This window comes from Haliaeetus albicilla, chromosome 25 (genome assembly GCF_947461875.1).
Source record: "Haliaeetus albicilla chromosome 25, bHalAlb1.1, whole genome shotgun sequence".
Classification (NCBI taxonomy): Eukaryota; Metazoa; Chordata; class Aves; order Accipitriformes; family Accipitridae; genus Haliaeetus; species Haliaeetus albicilla.
This window is the reverse complement of record NC_091507.1, coordinates 16852065-16870793: the sequence shown is the minus strand read 5'-3', so window position 1 is coordinate 16870793 and position 18729 is coordinate 16852065. Positions and strand designations below refer to the sequence as shown.

The 18729-nt window shown below is 46.6% G+C and overlaps 1 protein-coding gene across 1 annotated transcript in view; it reads left to right on the top strand.

The window, feature by feature from the left end:
• Positions 1 to 17809: 17809 nt before the first annotated feature.
• The window catches only part of AFF3 (ALF transcription elongation factor 3), a 337764-nt gene continuing 336844 nt past the window's right edge, over positions 17810 to 18729 (top strand). Inside the window, exon 1 of the mRNA XM_069770080.1 lies at positions 17810 to 17967. Within this exon, the coding sequence (XP_069626181.1) occupies positions 17915 to 17967 (53 nt within the window). The 5' untranslated portion in view covers positions 17810 to 17914. The remainder of the gene's footprint in view (positions 17968 to 18729) is intronic.

Genomic DNA, 18729 nt, shown 5'->3' with positions numbered 1-18729 from the left:
AAGCATTGCCCTGTCAGAGAAGCTGATACAGAAACATCTTTTACTGTTTTTGCTTTTCCTTGCAAGAGCAACTTTTCAAAGATACTGACCTATATAACCCCAAGTCCAAGACACTTGCAGATGCTGCATTTTTTTGGGGGGGTGGGCAATTTTTTTGGAGTTGGGGGTAAGATTGCTTTGGAAGTGAATGACTTCTGCAGAGCAAAGGGCCAAGGGATGCAAGTGATACAGGAAAATTTCGAATGCATTTTCTTTCATCTTTTTCCCAACACCACCACATGGAATTGAATGACACATCTTCATTTCTTTCTGTATTGGCATAAAACCTCTTTACCCTTCCTTTTCACAGTCACTTTCTTCTAGTGATGATGAATGTCTTACAAACAGCGCAAACATAATAAATCCGTTCTTAATTTCCTTCTAGCTGATCTTGGATTTGGCTGGTGGCTATAAGTGAAGTAAATGTACTAGAAAAATAAATGGTAGGTTTTGAAAATAAGGATCTGATTGTCATAGCCAAATAGTCATTATGCGTGTTAATCACCAAAACTGAATTCCAGTGTATACTTAACTGCACACCTGTCTGACATCTGGAAAATTGAACTAATCCATTTTCTGAAAGGAACTCCAACTTGGAAATCACATTTGCACTTGGCAGTGTTATGCCTACTATTGTTACAAATGGCCCTGAAGATGATTAGAATGGAAAGGAAATAAAGGCAATCTCCTTTGTTTTGCGGTCTGTGTATTTTGTAGGTTTGACAGCATTGGGAGGGACTTATTCGCCCTGTTTTATCAGCACATAGCTCACACGCGGCACCCAGAGGGCTCCTGCACCGCTTGCCCCGGGCTCTGCAAGCAGACAGGTACACAGCACAGATTTTGGGAAGGCGAAACAGCAGGAGGACGGGCAGCAGGGCTGGGGAGGGGGAGCAATGGGGGACGGAGGGGCGAACCCCACTGTTTGGCGGGTTGCTCCATCCCTTCCAACTGCCCTGCCGAAAGCAGAGCGAACGGGGGAAGGCTGCCCGCTGGGCCTTTCGAAAGCGTTGAAAACTCCTCTGGAAGATTTTGTCAGATTAAAATGGCCAATTTGTTAGTGGCACTGTTTCAAAATTGGCAAAACTGTCACGTGAGTTTGCTTACCTTAAACAAAAAGGGGAGAACTATATCTCATACATCACCTTGAGCTTCCCAGGACCCCCTGAGCCCACCAGCATCCAAATCTAGGTTTTGCTGGCAAACCATAAATGACTCAGCGTGCCAGAGATTAAATGAACACAATTCATCTTAATGTGAATTCATCTTACATCAGCTACTTTTTATTTTCTATAACTGCTAATTCTTCTCTCTCTAAATAAAACAGTATACCTTCTATCACTGGTAGTGGCAGTTATTGTAACGTAATGTTGTATTTTCTTTCTTAAAAAAAACCTAGAGAGTGTTATCGGCCAATGTATTTCTTCCATATGTCTTAGTTTTTTTGTCATAATAGCAGTAACTAAAAAAAATTACACATTACAAAAACTGAATCAGGCAACTGATTTTAATTTTGGATATTTTAGTCCTCTCATAATGTGTGATTGAAAGTTTGTGAGGTGCTCAGTGTGGTTTATAAAACCCTGTCAAGCGCTTGTAACTTTGGCAAAGAAAGACTTCTTAATACACAGTTTTTAATGTGAAATTACCATATTTTCAGTTAGCAAGAGAGGTCTTTTTCAGCAGCTAAAATTAACTGTTGAAAAACGTTGGAAATGTGCATGGTAATGAGTTCATTCCTGTCAAAATGAAATCATTAATATTAATTTTTACCCTCCTCTGAGTGACTCCTGCACCATTTTTCAAGTTAGAAAAGAAGTTAACAAATTTCCAAGACCATTTCCTGCAATACAGGGTTAGCAGGTCTCCCACCACCAGCAAAAGACTATTTTAAGTTTTGACTTCTCCTTTGAAAACTTCTTACTTCAGTGTTTAACTTTTCCTCTGATTATTTACAGGCAAAACCCATCAAAATTATGGTAAGCCTGCTTACTTCTAAAACACATAGCATGTACTGCCCTTGAGACTGCCATAAGATGGTCTTCCAAATGGTTTGGGTGGTTTTTTTTACCAGCTAAGCAGAGCAATACGTGTCAGTTCAGAGTGTTCCCAAAGGACCTGTCTTCACTGAAGTCAATGGAAAAATTCCCATTGATTTCAGCATGGCTGGGTTAAGTTCAGACACTTCCAAAAGGTCTCCAAGTACAGTAAAAAAAATAGGAGGATTTGAAGGCTCTTGATTCACTATAAGATTTCAGTAGGTATTTAGTCTATGCTGATTTAATTACATTTAAGCATAAAACTAAATATAAGCATGAATTGAAATGTCTTTGTTTAAAAGTTCTGTTTATTTTTAAAAAAATCACACACCACACTACAGCTGCACTTACCAAGCAGGAAGGTGACATGGAGTCTCAGTGAAAATAGCTCTTAACAATAAATAGGTTTTATTTCTGTGTCAAAAAGTACAATTTTAATTCCACAGTACGTCATAAAACTTTTAAAAGATGGCATTAACAATGGTATCTTTTCAATTTAAAAATGTCCTAGTATTTTTAACTGGGTGTACCTTGTTGGCTTTTGTTTTAATTTGGGGGGAAGGGGAAATGATCAACTTTTATCCTCGTTTAATGCTAACTAAATATTCCTTAGCTACTGAAGTGACTTAATGACATGAGTATGTGGTCTTATCAAAGTCCCATTATTGTTCTGACAGTATCTCATTTGTATGCAAATCCACTTGCATGCAACTTATTCTTTGGCAAACGGTGCTAGCAAGCCAGCGAGCGTCGTTTTAATTATGTGCATGTCTCCGCGTAGTATATTTGTTACTGCACAGGAACATTATGCTGCTCTAACAACCACTGTACCTTATATCATGCTTATGAACCGTGGTGCAGATCATCCTGCAATTTTTATCGTGAGTGATAGACATGCTCTGTCAGTCGCTGTGACCCAAGGGTAATCGCAATACATAAGGCATCCTTTTAAATAAAATATTCATGGGGCACTTTTTTGTGATTTTTCATAATGATGCCCACTGGATATCTGTTCAGTCGGTGCCTTATCTTCTCTTACTTTGCCTATTCTTGACCATTAAGAAAAATTAGTCCTGCTAGACACAAACCGAAGGGGACACCCCCGTGCACCTGTACGGTAGAGGACAGCTTCTGCTTCATGGATGTAGGCTAGCATCAGAGGACGACTGGTGTCCGTAGGTGCAGTGGGGGAGAGGAAGGGGGTGTACATGTATACCCAATAGTGGATGTCTACCCAAAAATAAGGGGGTTCTGCCAGGTGATTTACAGGTCGCCTTTCTGACACCCCTGAGACGGGCTTCCCAGGAGAGGTGGCCCCTCACCATGTTTCTGCAGGCTCCAGGATGGGGCAGACAGTCCCGCTCCCCGAGGCCCTATAGGCAAACCCATCCTTCTCTGTGCTTCATCCAGCTACCAAGATAAAGCTCACTCTGCTTTGTGTCATGAAGCCAGCTCGATCACTTGTGATACAATCCATGCTCGGAGAACGCTCTACAGGGATGAATATTGTCAGAGTTGGAAAAATGGCTTTAGAACTGCATGATTTCAGAAAAAAAGAAAAGGACTGCGTCAATGTCCCAGCTTCGAGCCAGGAAAGTTTCATCATGAATCTTCAGAGAAAAAAAAAAGTGACTCTATCAGGAGAAGCATAATGATGCAAAATCAGTCAGCAGAAACAGAGGCATAGAGAAAGTGCAATGTCCTCTGAACATAGCCTCAGCTTATATGGTTAAATGTATGCGGATGTGACTCTACAGCGCACCTACGTGTAGTGCTGCGGTTTGATCTATTTAGGAAGACAGGGCTGGGGGAGCTGTCTAGGTCATTATGTCCAGTGCTCTGCAATTGCATACATCCATGTATAAATTTATGTACATCCCTGTGCACAGGAAGCATAAAATCTGCACACCTACAAGGTTACCTGCATCTAGAGGAACATTTTCTGGCAGCTGGGAAAGAGAGGCTCTAGTCAAACAAGACACCGAAACTTCTGCAATTACTAATAAACCTGACAAACTGATTTATGGCTGTTTTTCTTGCTGTGATTTGTTGACAGATTGTTCTTTATGCAAAAATTACGAAGGTTTAAATCTGTATCATATGGCCTCTAATTCAACTGACAATATGTTACCAATTAAATTCCGCTTAAGCTATCATCAACTAGCGAACCACAGACTGTGTTAAAGAGAATGACAGTCAGATAGCCAGTAAAATCATTTGTGCCATGATTCTGAAGGCTGGCCTATAAAGGAGGGACATTAAACAACTATATGAGAGATAAAAAGAGCCTTTTTTTGTAGTGAAAATTAAACTGCTGCTGGTTTTGCATTTAATGCATCTCCCGTAGGAGAAACAGAGATGGGATTCCTGCCCTTGGTATCCCATACTGTTCTGACATGCAGGACAAGCGGCACAGCAGGGTCAGTGGTTAGTGGGAAGTGTATCAGTGGAACTTTACCATTTGCCCTTTCATTTGATCTTAAATTACTCTTTAGCTCAATTTTGGCCCTTGATCTTCAGTATTGTTTTCATTTGTAGGGAGAGGACGCAGTTACCGCCAGGCAAAAGAGATGATCCCATGGGAAAAAGAAGGTGTTTCTAAATAGGTTTCACTTCCCCAAGTAATTTTCTTCTTCACTAAGGTGACAAAAGGGCCCAGCGCACAGAGTGACATTGAACGTCATAAAGAAGAATACAGGTCCTCGCTCCAAATACTGACCTCGGCAGCACACGGCATTGGGCAGGGCACGATGCCTTCCTTTCCAAATTCACATAGGCAACCTCACCCAGAAAAGACGCATTTTAAGTGTTGTCATGAGATAAAACCTGCTGCGTGTCAAGGACTGTGAGAGCTAAAAAAAAATCTGTGCTTTCCTGAGCAGCCATTAGCTGGGTTTGTTCCAGGAGAGGTGGTAACTTCCCCAGATCCAGTGCTCTGCGGCATGAAAAGGGCTGAGGTCGGCTTACGCGGTGGAGGTGGGCTGATTCGCTTTCTTGGCTTAAACGCGGTAGTGCCAAAGCACGGGGTTTAGACAGTGCGGTGGGAGCTCGTCTGTAAATGCTGCATTGTATGGAGCTTCCCGCTGAGAGTTTTATCTGCCTCCTTATCTCAGCTTTAATGTTGCGGTTGTGTATTAAGTGTATGTGTGCTCCAGAGAATGGGTAGTAATCTTTGTTTAGAAAATAGAGCCTATCACTATTAACCCTAGTGAATTGAAAATTTACTCCTTTTCCCACTATATCATCATCTCAGTCATTATTTACTTAAGAGCTTTTTAATGTTTTGCTGTCTGTAATGATGACTGCGGTGTCCTAGGCAGGGACTAGGATTTGGGATCTTGTCGTGAGGTGTCTCTAATGAACGCTTGAACCCCCCTTCCTTTCTGTACATTGCAATCCAACATCATAAGCCAAAAAAACCCCACTGAGAAGCAACTAAAATCATAACACTTTCAAAAATACAAACATCCCTCTTACTGAAGATTACAATGTAAATCAGGCATCTATTATTTCCGTGTCAGTATAATAATTTAAAAAGAATTTGCACATGATAAGAAGCATCCTCTAAGGATGACAAATTAGGCATAATAAAACACTTAGGAAAGAACATAAATAAGAAGGCATTTGGGGCAAATCCTCTTCTTCCTCTGCAGTCACGCAAATAAACAATTTGGGGGATATCTGTCCCTGCTTACAATATAATAGCCAGTCCCGGAGAGGTCGTTAGAGATCCCATCAAGTCCCTTGTCCCAGCTCTCCTCCACAGAAAGGAAGGAGGGGAGCAGCAAAGTCTTCAGTCCTCACCTCGTATCGTGACTTTGTGGTCACAAATGTGAGGAATTGCGCTGCCATCTTAGACCTCTCCGTCATGGGACGGCACGCTGTGCTTGCTCTAAGGGCTGGGGCAGAAAGACCCAGGGTAGAACAGGCTGCACCTCCGGTCAGAAAACTAATATAATGGTTCCGTATAAAACTAGATCTATGTATCTATCTGCGATGTCTATACGCATTTCTGTGAGGTCTTCATCAGCTCTGGTCTGTACAAGAAGTGCAGGAATATTCTGGTGTAACTCAGCTGAACTCAGTTGAACTACTTCACGCGTGCTCCTGCATGAACTAAGAGTCAGCCCCTGCGCTACTCAATATTAACTCCTTCATGCATCGGCATTGTTGGGATGTAACGTTTTTGCTTGTTTTGTTCATCTTGCCTGGGCATCTGTGTGCGGTGCTGGAGAAAAAGGCAATCCTGCAACAGCAGGTGAAGCCCTTGTTGACAGCTCTGCTACGGTGCATTTGTCAGTGTTTCTGCTGCTCTGCCACCTCGTTCGGATTTTTTCCAGCTTATTTTATAGCTTGCCCTGCAGACCATGTGGGAATGCAGATCACTTCTGCTGAAGAAGATGGTCATGAGGGATGTCACACCAGGAACAAGGATAGCTTTCTCTTCTCCATTTGCTCTTTAAGAAGCTGACACTGCAGTAGCCCTGTGAGCCTCAGGTCTCTGCAGCCTGAATCTACAGGGTCTGGCAGACTGCATGTCGCCTCTGCATTTCTGTATTGCTCCTGGATGTGCACAAGTAAGATCCAGGATCCTACTCATATTCCCTCCGGCCCCCAATTTCCCCTCCCACGGACAAGCTCAGCCTCAGAGTGTAATTAATGTTCATTTATGGGTGAGAGGGGAGAGGAACACTCACCTCACCTCAGTGCAGACAGTGTTTTATTATAGACAAGACGAGGACAGGATGGAGAAGTTATAGACCACTTCTTCTGAAGAGCTGGGTGGTCACCTGGGGACCACACACTGCTGATGTAAGTCATGGTAGACTTTGTTGTCCATCAGCACACCCTGGCCCCAGGACTAGGCATAATGGCTCCTCTGCAGACCCCCATCTCAGCACAGCATGGGCCAGGCATAGCCCTCCGCTCTGGCTCTGGAGGGGAACGTGTGTTTTGGGCTGCTGCTGCTGAAGCGGGCCATATAAAGACCCCAGCGGGAACCTCCCTCCTTGGCTGTCGTACCCCACGCAGGGGCTCTTCTTGCTGTTGCAGAGATTGCCGTGGTTCTCCCTACTCCAGGTCACTGAGCAGATGGAAGAGCATGGTTTTTCATAAGCTGGATTGATGGTGGCCAGTATTACAATTTAATTTGAATACCTGGCAATACAAGATTGCCACCATTCACTGTGATTACAGAGAAGTGACATAAAAACACCCAAACTTCATTAATGTCTTGCTGTCTTATATAGCAGCTTTTTTCCCTCCTTGCTTGATTTTTCAGATGAAGCTAGATTTATTCAGAGGCTCACTGATAGCCAATGCATGTATTAGTTAGACATAACAAACAGCAGGCTGCATGGTATTTTGCAAGATTTCCCTTCCAGCCCTACCAGCAAACAACAGAGATAACCGCTGCTTCCTAAATTTCCGTACTCTGTTTCTTTCTGGGCCTGGTCCAACTTGTACTCAAGCTAGTTGGGAAATTTCCACTGATTTTCATGGACTTTGGGCTAGTCCCTTTTAAGAGAAAAAAAATTAATTTGTGCCAGAGATGGACAATTAACCTAGTGGCTTCTAAGCTGCATGTGCACATAGGAAGGATATAGGGAAAACAGAATCTGAACCACCTAAAATGGTGGCACCATCTAGTCCCCAGCCAGTATGTCTGCTACATTTCCTAATTTATGCAGTGATTTAACATTACAGTGGGTCCAGCTCATTGAAGCAAATTTATATGCAGGAGCACTATTTTAATCTTAGACTTAAAATAATTTTAATTAATAATAGCTTCCTTTTCCAGTCTGTCAACATATCTCCACCTCTTGGCTTTTTAAGAATTAAAGTAAATATAGAAATAAAAATATTAAATTATTACCAGGCAACCAGAACAAAGAAAACATCAGAATCCTCAAGTCTAGAGATGCAAAAAATGGCCTAGACTTTTCAACTCTGTCCTGTCTACTCAACAGAACTATACCTGGTTCCATCTTATTGAAGGCTTGCTAATTTAACTAAATATTGAAATGAAATAATGAAAATACTATAATAGACCATCTCATGTTTTATTCTTGCAGTCTCTCAGGTGCGAGGTTTCTTTCTCAACCCGCAACTGCTAACAAATATCACTTTCATGACTTTGCCTGTGGCATTTATCCTTCTGCTACTATAATTTTCTTCCTCTTTGCTGGAGACAGCTGCTCTACACGTGTAGCAATTCTGCAGCATGGTAGGACATTATCAAAAAGCTTATTGCTGATGCTAATGGAGCTGGTCTAGCTGCTGACACAGAACATATGGCTTTACCGGATTTCAGATCCAAAATGCTGACCCCCTCTTTCGGGAGCAAGGAGCACAGCGCTCTGGAGGACAGAGCTCAGCGACCTCCTCGCTGTAGGAGAGTGAGAGATGTATGGGTTATTTCACTCCCCTTGGCTCAGAAGGGAAAGTTAGCCTGTCTATATTTGCCTCGTCCAACTTAAAGAAAACAAACCGAAAAATGTTGTGTTCAGAAATCACCGTGCCAGTTCCAATAGGATTAAAGTTTCCCCAGCAGCATGCCTTTTGGAAGTTTTTTGATATTACTTGGATAAAAAATAAATGAGGATAAGACACACCTCTTTCTTTTTCTAAGGATGTACTCATTTAACGGTTAAACTTGAAAAGGGGCTACTAGAAGCATCCTGAATTACAGTTTAAATGAGTTTAAAATTCCAGTTGCTTATAGCTTAAAAAAAAAAGTGTCTTAAACCAAGTGGTCTCAGTGGGGTGATGCATGGGCAAAACGTAAAATGACACATAATGAAATAAAGTCATTTTATTTGCAAACCTGCTCGAAAGGCTGGTACAGAACATAACGATCAAGCAGAAGCAGTCTGGCATTTCTCTTGGTGTTCTTTTGCAGAATTATGTGACCCAAGAAAGAAAACATTAAGATGTTCTGATTTCACCCTATAGGACAGAGAAATACGCTTTGGTTAATGCTTACCATAATTCTATCTACTTGGCTCAGACAGTTATATTTTTATGAATCTTACGTTACTTTCTGTCACCCTCTAGGCAACAATATAGAGTTATTACAGTATAAAGGAAAATGTTTCCTGTTGAGCTTATACTTGAACAAGTCTCAACCAAGTGGAAGCTCTTAAGAAAAGGGTAAATATACTAAGGAATAAACAGGTAGAGTGAATAAAAAAGAATATGGGCTTTATGGATGCTCAGGTTGATGGCACAGACCAGCAAAACACAGAAAACTCCAAGGTAAAGCCGATGTGCTAAGCTACATCAGAAATCTGAGGGAGTTAGAATTTTGTTAAGTGAATTTAGTGCTCATTAAGGGATTTGCGGTGTCAGCATTATAAAGCAAAGTCCTCTCTCACCCTCAGAATTGGAACAGCACAGTGCAGCAATATTAATTCCGCGGCCGTTCCCTTCTTGGCCTCTCCAATAAAATTATTACCCAGGGACCCAATTGTTCGGCACTGCTCGGCGAGTACCTCTTCATGAGGAATTGAGCTGAGATCACTGGCTCTTTTAACGTGGCACATGGATTGTAGCGTCTTGTGCCATGCCAGGCTTGAAACACAGGCAACTTCCACCTTTAGTTTAAAGGAAAATATTGTGAATTACTCTTGTTGCTTTCTTTAAGTCAGATGGTGCTCTGCGTCTCCCTGAAATACCCAAATTGTTTCCTTCTGCTTTACCTCTCTCTCCCATCATTTTTACCCCTTGTTCTCAGCCCAATTATTTTGACTAGAAGTTTATTCTGCACAGCATAGGAAATAGAGATCCACAAATACTAACCAGACTTAGGAAAAAATATCAGTGTGTAGGTTTTCAAACTAGTTATGTGCAGCACAGACCTAGTTGTACAGAAAACACTGATGAGGTTGAAAAAACTGTACTTGCTCTCTCTGTTTGTGTATCTTTCTCTCTTAGCCGAAAGCCAGCTAGATACAGTTTTCATTCTACTGGAAACTCTTCATAATGAGTATACATGTATATTGCAAACCCTTTTCCCCTACGGCCCCATGTGGCTTTTTAAGCCCAGATATTAAGCCTTCCTCAGCATTACCTTATCCTTTCGTCCAGACATCATTCAAAGGTACAGTTGACTTTCTAAATTACATCATATGTAAGTAGATTTATTTTTCCTTTTCTGCAGATATAGTTTAATTTCCTTTTCCAATTTGCATGGGTGCACACTCATAAATTTTAAATATATTTAACCTCTTTTCAAAAGATCCTTTGAATTTCTCTAAGGTCCGTGCCCTTTAACTTGGATACACGATCTTTTGTACATGAAAAACCCTACTAAGACGTCCAGAAATATTGCTTTAAACACCTTACTGCATTCCCAAAAGGCTCTTTTTTTCCCTCATGAAACAAAACATTCCCCTGAATGATGCTCCTGGTAGCCCAGAAACGAGGGCTTCAGCTGAGAGATGTTTGCTGGGGCTTTGCTGAGCACGCAGTTCATTGAGTATCAAAATAGCGAGGGAAGGTCGGACGGACCTCCTGGACCCAAACAGCGATCCTGCAAGCCCGGGGACCGACCAGCACCCGTAGCTGCTGGAGGAAGGCAGAGGAAACATTTCGACACGGCAGTGATAGGCTGACTTGCACCCATGGCAAGCCCTTTGTCACCTCCTGAGGTGTTACCAATTGATGAAAGGATCCCACCCTAAACTGGGTTTTTTTTTGAAGTGCCTGCTATTTCCGAATAGTTGCCTTGTCACCCAGGCAGATCATTACCACCATCATCTCTTGTTCCTCACCATTAGATGCCCCTTTCCTGGCGTAACACCCCTGGGAAGTCCAGGTCCACACCTGCCAGACAATGATGCTGGACTATTTCCTTGACTCTAACAAACCCTTGCCACGCAAGGCAAGGCGTGGGAGGCAAAGGACCTGCCTCCCAAGCCGAGCACCTTCCCTCGGGTTCGAAGAAGAATACCTGCTGGGGACTTCTCTTCGCGCCAGGTGGTGGCTGCAATCTCCCTGCCCAGTTTGGGTGGCCTGCCTGGGACAGCAGGCAGGGGACAGCCCATTTCGCACACCGCAGGAGGTGACATGGGGAACGAAACGGGCAGGGATGGTCCCGCACAGGAGCGTGGTGTTGGCCGTACGCCCGTCCCCACCCCATGCCCCACAGCAGGTCCTGGCTGCTGGTACCTAACCCCAGCTCGCAGCAGCACCAGAGACCCCCAGAAAGCCCCCACGAACCCCCGTGGTTGTTCAGCGAGGACCACCTGCCTCTGCTCCTTGTTTCGGTTTGTAAATGTAATTATCCGAAAACATATATATATATCTCTCTCTCGTAATCTTTCCCAGATGTCTCGGCGCTGGCTTTGCTCGGGGCTTGCCCGTGCGGTGGAGGCAGCGGCTCGAGATGGGGAACACGCACAGCGCAATCCCTGCACGGCGTGCAGGCAGGCAGGGATTGCGCTGAGCACCACTGCCTTTGTCTCTGGCTTGCCTCTGCCTGCTCGACGAAGGCAGCCAGGCAGCAACCTCGGTCACGCGGAGGTTTTCTTCAGGGAGCCGCTGCTCCGAGAGATGCTCTGAAAGGATGCAACCTTAAAACCGACGCAGTCACCGAGAATTGTAATTACGGCATTTATTAAAGCCGTTTACAAGGCAGGAACATAAGATGAAAGGAAATACGTAGTAATCGCTTAACTGAATCTGACGCTGCTCACAAATTCAGAAATTTGGAGGAGAGATGAAGGAGAGGTTAAAAACCTTTCTCTTTCGGGTCCAAGGGGCATCGTGTGCCGCTGGCAGCGGTGGCCAGCTCCAGTCTCCGTCCGCTGCTCCCTCGGCCACTTTGTGAGATGGCCCCTGACATCTGTTGGGGGGTGACTGGCAGGCCCAGGCAACGGGGAGCTGTCCCTGGGGACCCCCTCTTCTCTGCCCCCCTCGCCCCCCGTGCCTGACCCCAACCTGCAGACCCCTCGCTGGGCTCTGCTTCGGAGGATGGCGTGTACCTGCCGTGCTCATCGCCAGCGGGTCGTGCCCTCCCCGTCGCCAAGAAAGCCACCATCCAGCAAAAGGGCTTTGTTCGACCCGGACCCCAGGGAAAGCCCGCTCGTAGCATTGGGTTCAGTCCTTTTGTTTCCAGGTTAAAAACTTGACCTTCCCCTCCCCTGAGCCTGAAACGGCCCTCGTAGCACTTCTGTTCAGCAATTACATTTTCTTTTTAAATCTTTCTTTGGGTCTCGGGCGACAAAAAGGACTTTCATAATACAAATAGGTCTCAAAGCCTTTTGTGTGGGGAAAAAATGATAGGAAAGAGAAAAACAAGAGAAAAAAAATCTGTATGTCTCTAATTGGCATAATTCCTTCAGCCCTGGCTCATAATTTAAGATGGATCAATTCTGCAGCTGACATGATAGATGTTGTCATCAATACTCGGAAGCAGCGATTTATACTTCTTCGTTCGGGGACACAGCCATCCACCTACCTCTGTGGGGGTTCTATGTGTGAATCAAGAGCAATATGTGGCCAGTAGACTAAGACTTGACATAGACTTCCAGCCATGCAACTTATTAAAATAATAAATATTTTCATTATCCAGAGAATCCATTATAGTTCTCTGTTTTAGCTATTGTTAACTAATAATTTGGATTAATTACCAAGTTAAATCATTAAAAATTAAATCCATATATTTTGCTTCTTTAAAAGAGCGATAGTTTGCAACCATTTGTGTATTACGCATGTTAAGTGGGAGGGCGATGAAATATGTTGTGTTAACTTAACTTTGACAGCATCTGTATCCATGCCATATTACACTCTGGTCTTATCAAATCTCAGAAGCTACAGTATATAAATAGACTGTGATGATATTTGCAGGAGAGAAATCATTCACAATATTTTTGGCATCTTCCGTAGTGACTAGAGAAAAACCACCTAACGAATATAGCATATAATAATGCAATAAAACGGTATATAAGAGCATAGAATCGAGGAGCACTTGCACATGCTGAGTCAGAGTTAAGGTTAGGCATACGTTAGGGATCAGACATAAACACAACTTTCATCCTAAGGAATTTCAAAGCAGATTGCAAGTTTAAATGAATTCAGAGCTCATTTTGCTCTCTGCTGAAGCAACACTGGCCATTGTGATGGAACTTAGCACTGACTTAATGAAACATTATCGGGTTGAAGACATATAGATACAGGAGAAAAGTAAAGCTATTTAGAGAGTAAAATTATTTACAAATGTACATTTTATTACGTTAAGAGTACTAAACTATGGGCTGTGCAACTGCTTGAACTGCGAGTTACTGAGCTCAATATGGGAAAAATAGTGAAACTGGATAGGCTGTGGTATACAGGTAGCTAGGGTAGGTAATTCAGTGGGTTTTCCTTGCCATGAACTATGAGGTTATGAAAAAACCCTACATTTAAAACGCTTTACACTTAAGCCTCTAAGTATCTAATTATAGTGGAACACTGTATTTAAATTTCAATAGCAAACCTATTATAAAGTATATTCAACAGACTACTTTAGAAACCCCTGGACAAAAAAACCACATCCTAAAGCACCGAGGGACTGATTCTGCAACACCAACTCTTAATTTAGGATCCTTTGCCCCTGTGGAGCCAGCGCCCGGCTGAAGTAGGTACTACTCAGTATGGTGATGAGTTGCTGAAGCAAGACTAAATAATGCTGCTTGGCTTTTTCATGCTTTGGAAGAGATTTGTGGGGGGGGCTTTGTGTAAACACTCACTGAGGAACCACATATGTCGTGTCCCAGCGTACACAAGAGCTCGGAGCCGTTGCTGGAGCTGCCCTGGGAGGACTGCCTTGCAATGAGTGCCCGAAGTGCATCGCACACCAAAAAAACGTGTGACCGTGCTTGGTAGCCCTCCCCTTGAGCAACGTAGCAATCTGCCCTCCGAAGGAATTGCTGACGGATTAGGCTGTTCGGACAAGGGCAGGCGTGGCTTTACTGGAGAAGTGGTGAGATGTAACAGCCTCCATTTTGTCCCCAAAATCGCAAGGTGCGACACGCACGGTCTAATCCTGGACCGTGCTGCATACGCACGGCTGTGTGGCTACCCCCAGCAACTGCTGAAATCCACAGGCAAAAAACCAGGGTCTGACCGTGTCCCACCACCTCTGCGTTGGTGTGTCAAAAGTGGGGTAAGACGTAGAAAATCACATTCTTGATTCACACAGTACCGATGCTAAGGAATTTCCTACACTGGTCACCTCCAGAACTCCTTTCGTGTTCTTTGAAAGCATTTAGCTAAGGTCTTAGGAAATCGCTGGGAATTCATTTCTCACTGGGTACATGTTTTAAAGGTAGGTTCTACCAGAGAGATACTATGGTGATATTTTTCATAGAGGATGTTGACTAAGAATGTAGTATTTCTCACCTCCCCCTTATTTTATGTTGCATTAAAATTATCTTTACTCTTCCTCAGGCAGTTGCTATGCCACACTCAAGACAGAGAGTCTGAGAAGTGGGAAATGTCAACTTTTAAGATGATGTTCAGCTTTCTTGTTACATGCATTCTTTATGTAGTGGATTTGAATTACATATTGTTCCTAGGTCTTCAGGTCTTCTTAGGCAGTCTGCTTGACTGGGCACAGTTGCTTGCTTATTCTTAATGAAGAGTTGTTAACAGAGGAAAGAGCACAATGAGGGGGCAAGTAATGTCTACATGAATCATTAAAAATATATGTACAATGAGCAGGATTGGATAGCACACGGCATATTTTTATTTATATAATGCCATGCTTTCCTAAAGGGGCAGGCTTCACTCCCTACAGGAGCTGAAAATATGTTGACAAGTCACACAGCAAGGGATGACAGGGGAGAACTGGTGGCTGCGGGGAAGCCGTGGGTTGCAACAAGCAGCACGGAAGGAGTTCCTTCAGGCATGGGCCTGAACTCCTTTTAAACGGTGTGCGTTAATTTACTGTACGTTACGGATATGATCATACCATGCTTGGTGATAGATGGCACGTTTTTAAGTAAGAAAGCAGCAGGTGAGGTTACTGTTTGATGGCAGGCAAGCGGAAAGGAGTTGAGCGAGCGAGGCTGCGGAGCACAGAGGATGCTCCGGCCACAGGGACCGACCACGGTGTTATGCCGAGGACTTAGCAGAGGAGCACAGCAAAGCCACAAGCCTGCCCGGCCGGGCACATCACAGAGGCAGCAACATCAGAGGAGGAAGGTTAACCTGTAGGCGAGGTCTCACATAGAAGGAGTTTCAAAAACGCCATCCAGGCCAGGGGAAAAAAGGGGAAACTTCCAGCACTTGGCAGCCAACCAAAGCAGTTGAGATTTTCAATTGACATTAATTTCAATGCAATTAGTCTTGATGTTCTCTGCTCCGCATGAGAAGAGAATCATGGCCATGATGGGAAAGCAAAGAACGCCACAATAATAATATACATGTAAGAAATGTAAAAAAAAAAAAAAATCTTGTGTGTTAAAACATATTAAAAACATAAAACATACTGCCTATGTTGCTATCATTATGTATTACCGTTTGAAATGTAATTCACTCAGTGCTGTTCAGGTTCCTTTACTTTTTCTATTGATCTCAGTTTGGATGATGAATTTAGCCTACAGAATTTCACTTCCAAGTTTCCACGTGTTTGTGAGCTGCCACCTGTGAGCATCGCAGTCCACCTCACGCTTTACAGAATGACCTACGGTCAGCTCCAGCGCTGATGTAAAGGGGGTCTACCTCTAGTGATTTAGTCCATAAAGACAGCCTAAGCCTCCCCTGCCGTACATACCGCTTCAAGGGTGATTTAAGCACTTCTGCAAATCACTGTGTAAGCTGGGACTCAGGGAAAGAATCAGGGCCATACTGCAATACGGGTTGCAAAATCTCCCTTAAAATAAGAGGGAGACAGCACAGACCGTGGCTTTAAAAGGTCAATGTAAGTGTGCTGCCCTTCGCTCCTTCACACGTAAGTAATATATCTGTTGAGAACGTTACCTGCTTTGCAGGCTCAACCTTCAGCCGTGCTAAGCTTTACCCTGGCTGACACAAAAGGCCGTTTTCAAGTGGTTTTATGTGCCCATTAATACCGGCCCAAGCCTGGCATCTGAACTGGCCTGGTTTTTTTTCATTTTCATCTTCATTTGCTGTGGTTAGGCAGGGGGTTCCGCAAGCCTTCCCGACCCGGACACGTCCTTCTCCATCCCCCTGGGGAAGGCGAGGAGTCAGACCCGGCTCCCGTGGGTCCCTCCCGGCTGAAGTTGTGCCACATCCACAGGGTCGGGGGAGTGCTGGCAGTAGGAGGCAGCACCACCTTGGTTGTGCAAGGGAACAGAAGCAGTTCTGGAGGAGCTGGGGATTTTCAGATGACTTGCTGAGAGCTGTGGACTACGGATTTGCAGACCTGTCCCTTGGAGCGCGTCTACGCTGCAGCCCAAGGTGTGGCCGCAGCTTGTGCAGGGTTGACCCTAGGTCAAATCGAAATAACGCAGGAACAAGTAATACACAGCCACAAAACCGGTCCAGAAGCCGACATAATACTTGAGCCCGTGCACCGCTCGGGGCTGCCAGGGCTACACGCAGGTCGGGGTGCCACTAGGCAGCTGCGGCCTGGGCTGGGTTGGTCTCCACGATCCCGGGGTGGGATCGCCCCGTGGATGTTCCCATCGGCACCGGCACATGAATCGCCCTCTCTTTTCCATCACGGGTTTTTGCACGTTTCTTCTCCCCGTCTGCGATGACATGGCACTTCTCTGGCAGCTGCTCACCGCTTAGCTGAAAAGCCCAATATTCTGGAAAGTATTTAATGTGTGTTAACCTCTCTTAATGTGATTCAGCAACTACAAATCAGGAGAGCCTGCCTCCCCTGGCCAGCCAGATATCACAGCCGGTGCTTCACGCAGGCTGGACAGGGCGAGGGGTCTTAACTCCCTCCGGGTGGCAAGCGCCGATGATTGGTACTTTTATTTTTAATTTTCAAAGGCTTCGTGTGGACCAGGGAGCTTTACTCTGCCGTGCAGATCTGGGCAGACCCGTGCATAGCTGGAGCCTGCAGGAGCTGTGCTTTGCACAGGTGCAGCTTACCACGCACCCGAGGAGGAATCGGTGCAAAAAAAAATGCACTTAACCCAACCCCAGCCCCCAAAACTGCCGAAAGGCTGCCGGCCCCCCGGGGGGGGGCAACCGGCTTCCAGCTCTGGGGGACGGGGGGCCACGGCCTCGTCCCCACAATAAACCTGTCCCATCCCGGTGTTCACGCCGGGTGAGCTGCCGGCCGGCCGGTGCGCCGAGGCCCACCCGAGGGCACGCCGCGGGGCCGAGAGCACGCGTGGAGGAGGAGGAAGAGGAGGAGAAGGAGGAAGGGGGGGGGGGACAGCCCCCAAGCCCAACTTCTGCCGGGCAAACCTCCCAGGGTGCAAGTTCCCACCAACTCCCCCCGGGCGCCGGGCTGGGCCCGCCCCGTTTTCCCGCGCCGGGCGGGCGCTGCGCGGGCGCGGGCGCAGCGTGCGCGGGGCGGGCGCCGCCTCGGCCGCGCTCCCGGCGCGGAGGGGTGGGGGGGGCTGAGGGGGGGGAGGGAGGGAGGGAGGGAGGAGGCGCGGGGGAGCGGGGCGGGAGCGGAGCGCGGCGGCGGCCGAGCCGAGCCGAGCCGAGCCGCGCCGCTTGCAAACGAGCGGTGGCACGTTTTGGTGGTGGGTTTGGGGTTTTTTTTGGGGGGGGGGGGTTGCTTTTTTTTAGGGGGAAGCAAGGTGGTGTCGGAAGGCGGAGGGGGGGGCCGGGGGTGCTCCGCGCCCTCGCCCTGCCCGCGGTGCAGTTAAGATGCGCCCCGGACGCCGTGCGGTTGCAGCGCGGCGGCGCTGACATCGCTCACCATGGACAGCTTCGACTTAGCTCTCCTTCAGGAGTGGGACCTGGACTCTCTGTGGTGAGTGGTGCCCCTGCCTCACCCCCCCCCACCACCACCCCCGGGGGCGCGGGGAGCAGCAACCGGGGGGGGGGGAGAGATTCTGCGGGGGGTGCTAAAACGGGGGTGTGCAATAACCGAAGGGGATGCAGGAACTGGGGGATGTGCAGTAATTGGGGGCGGGTGGGCACTTACCTGGAGGGGTGCGATAAATTGGGGGTGCAGTAATAGTGGGTGTGCAGTAAGGGGGGGTGCATGGGCAAGAGAGGGTGCAGTACCCCGGGAGGTGTCTCCCCTGCCACTTGCTCTCCCAGCGCTGCTGGCCCGCGAGGGGCAGAGGGAAAGGTGCCCCCACCCCTGGCACCCAGGGTGGCTCCGGGAGGTGAAGGTGCGGTTTGGCTGGGGGGGGGGGGTGTCTCCTGCATTCGCCCCCTCTCCCCCCCCATAAGGATCCCCTGTGCTCACCCGCCACCGGCACCCCGCGCTGCACTCCCGTGGTTCATCCCCCATCCCTCCTGCACGCCTTTCACCCCCCCCCCCCCGGCCCCGCAACTCCCCCCCCGGGCCGCCTTTCTTCCCCCCCCCGCCCCTCTCCCCATGCCCTTGACCTCCCCCTGCGCACCCCAGTCCCTGCCCTCCCCAGCGGCGGGTGCGGGGCTGCCGGGGGAGGAGGGGAAACAATTTCTAGAAATGTCATTAGCGCCTGGAGGTGGGAAGCGCTGCCCTCCCCCCGCACCACCCTCCCCAAGCCGCTGCCTCTGCCAAGTCCCGGAGTTTGCTGCG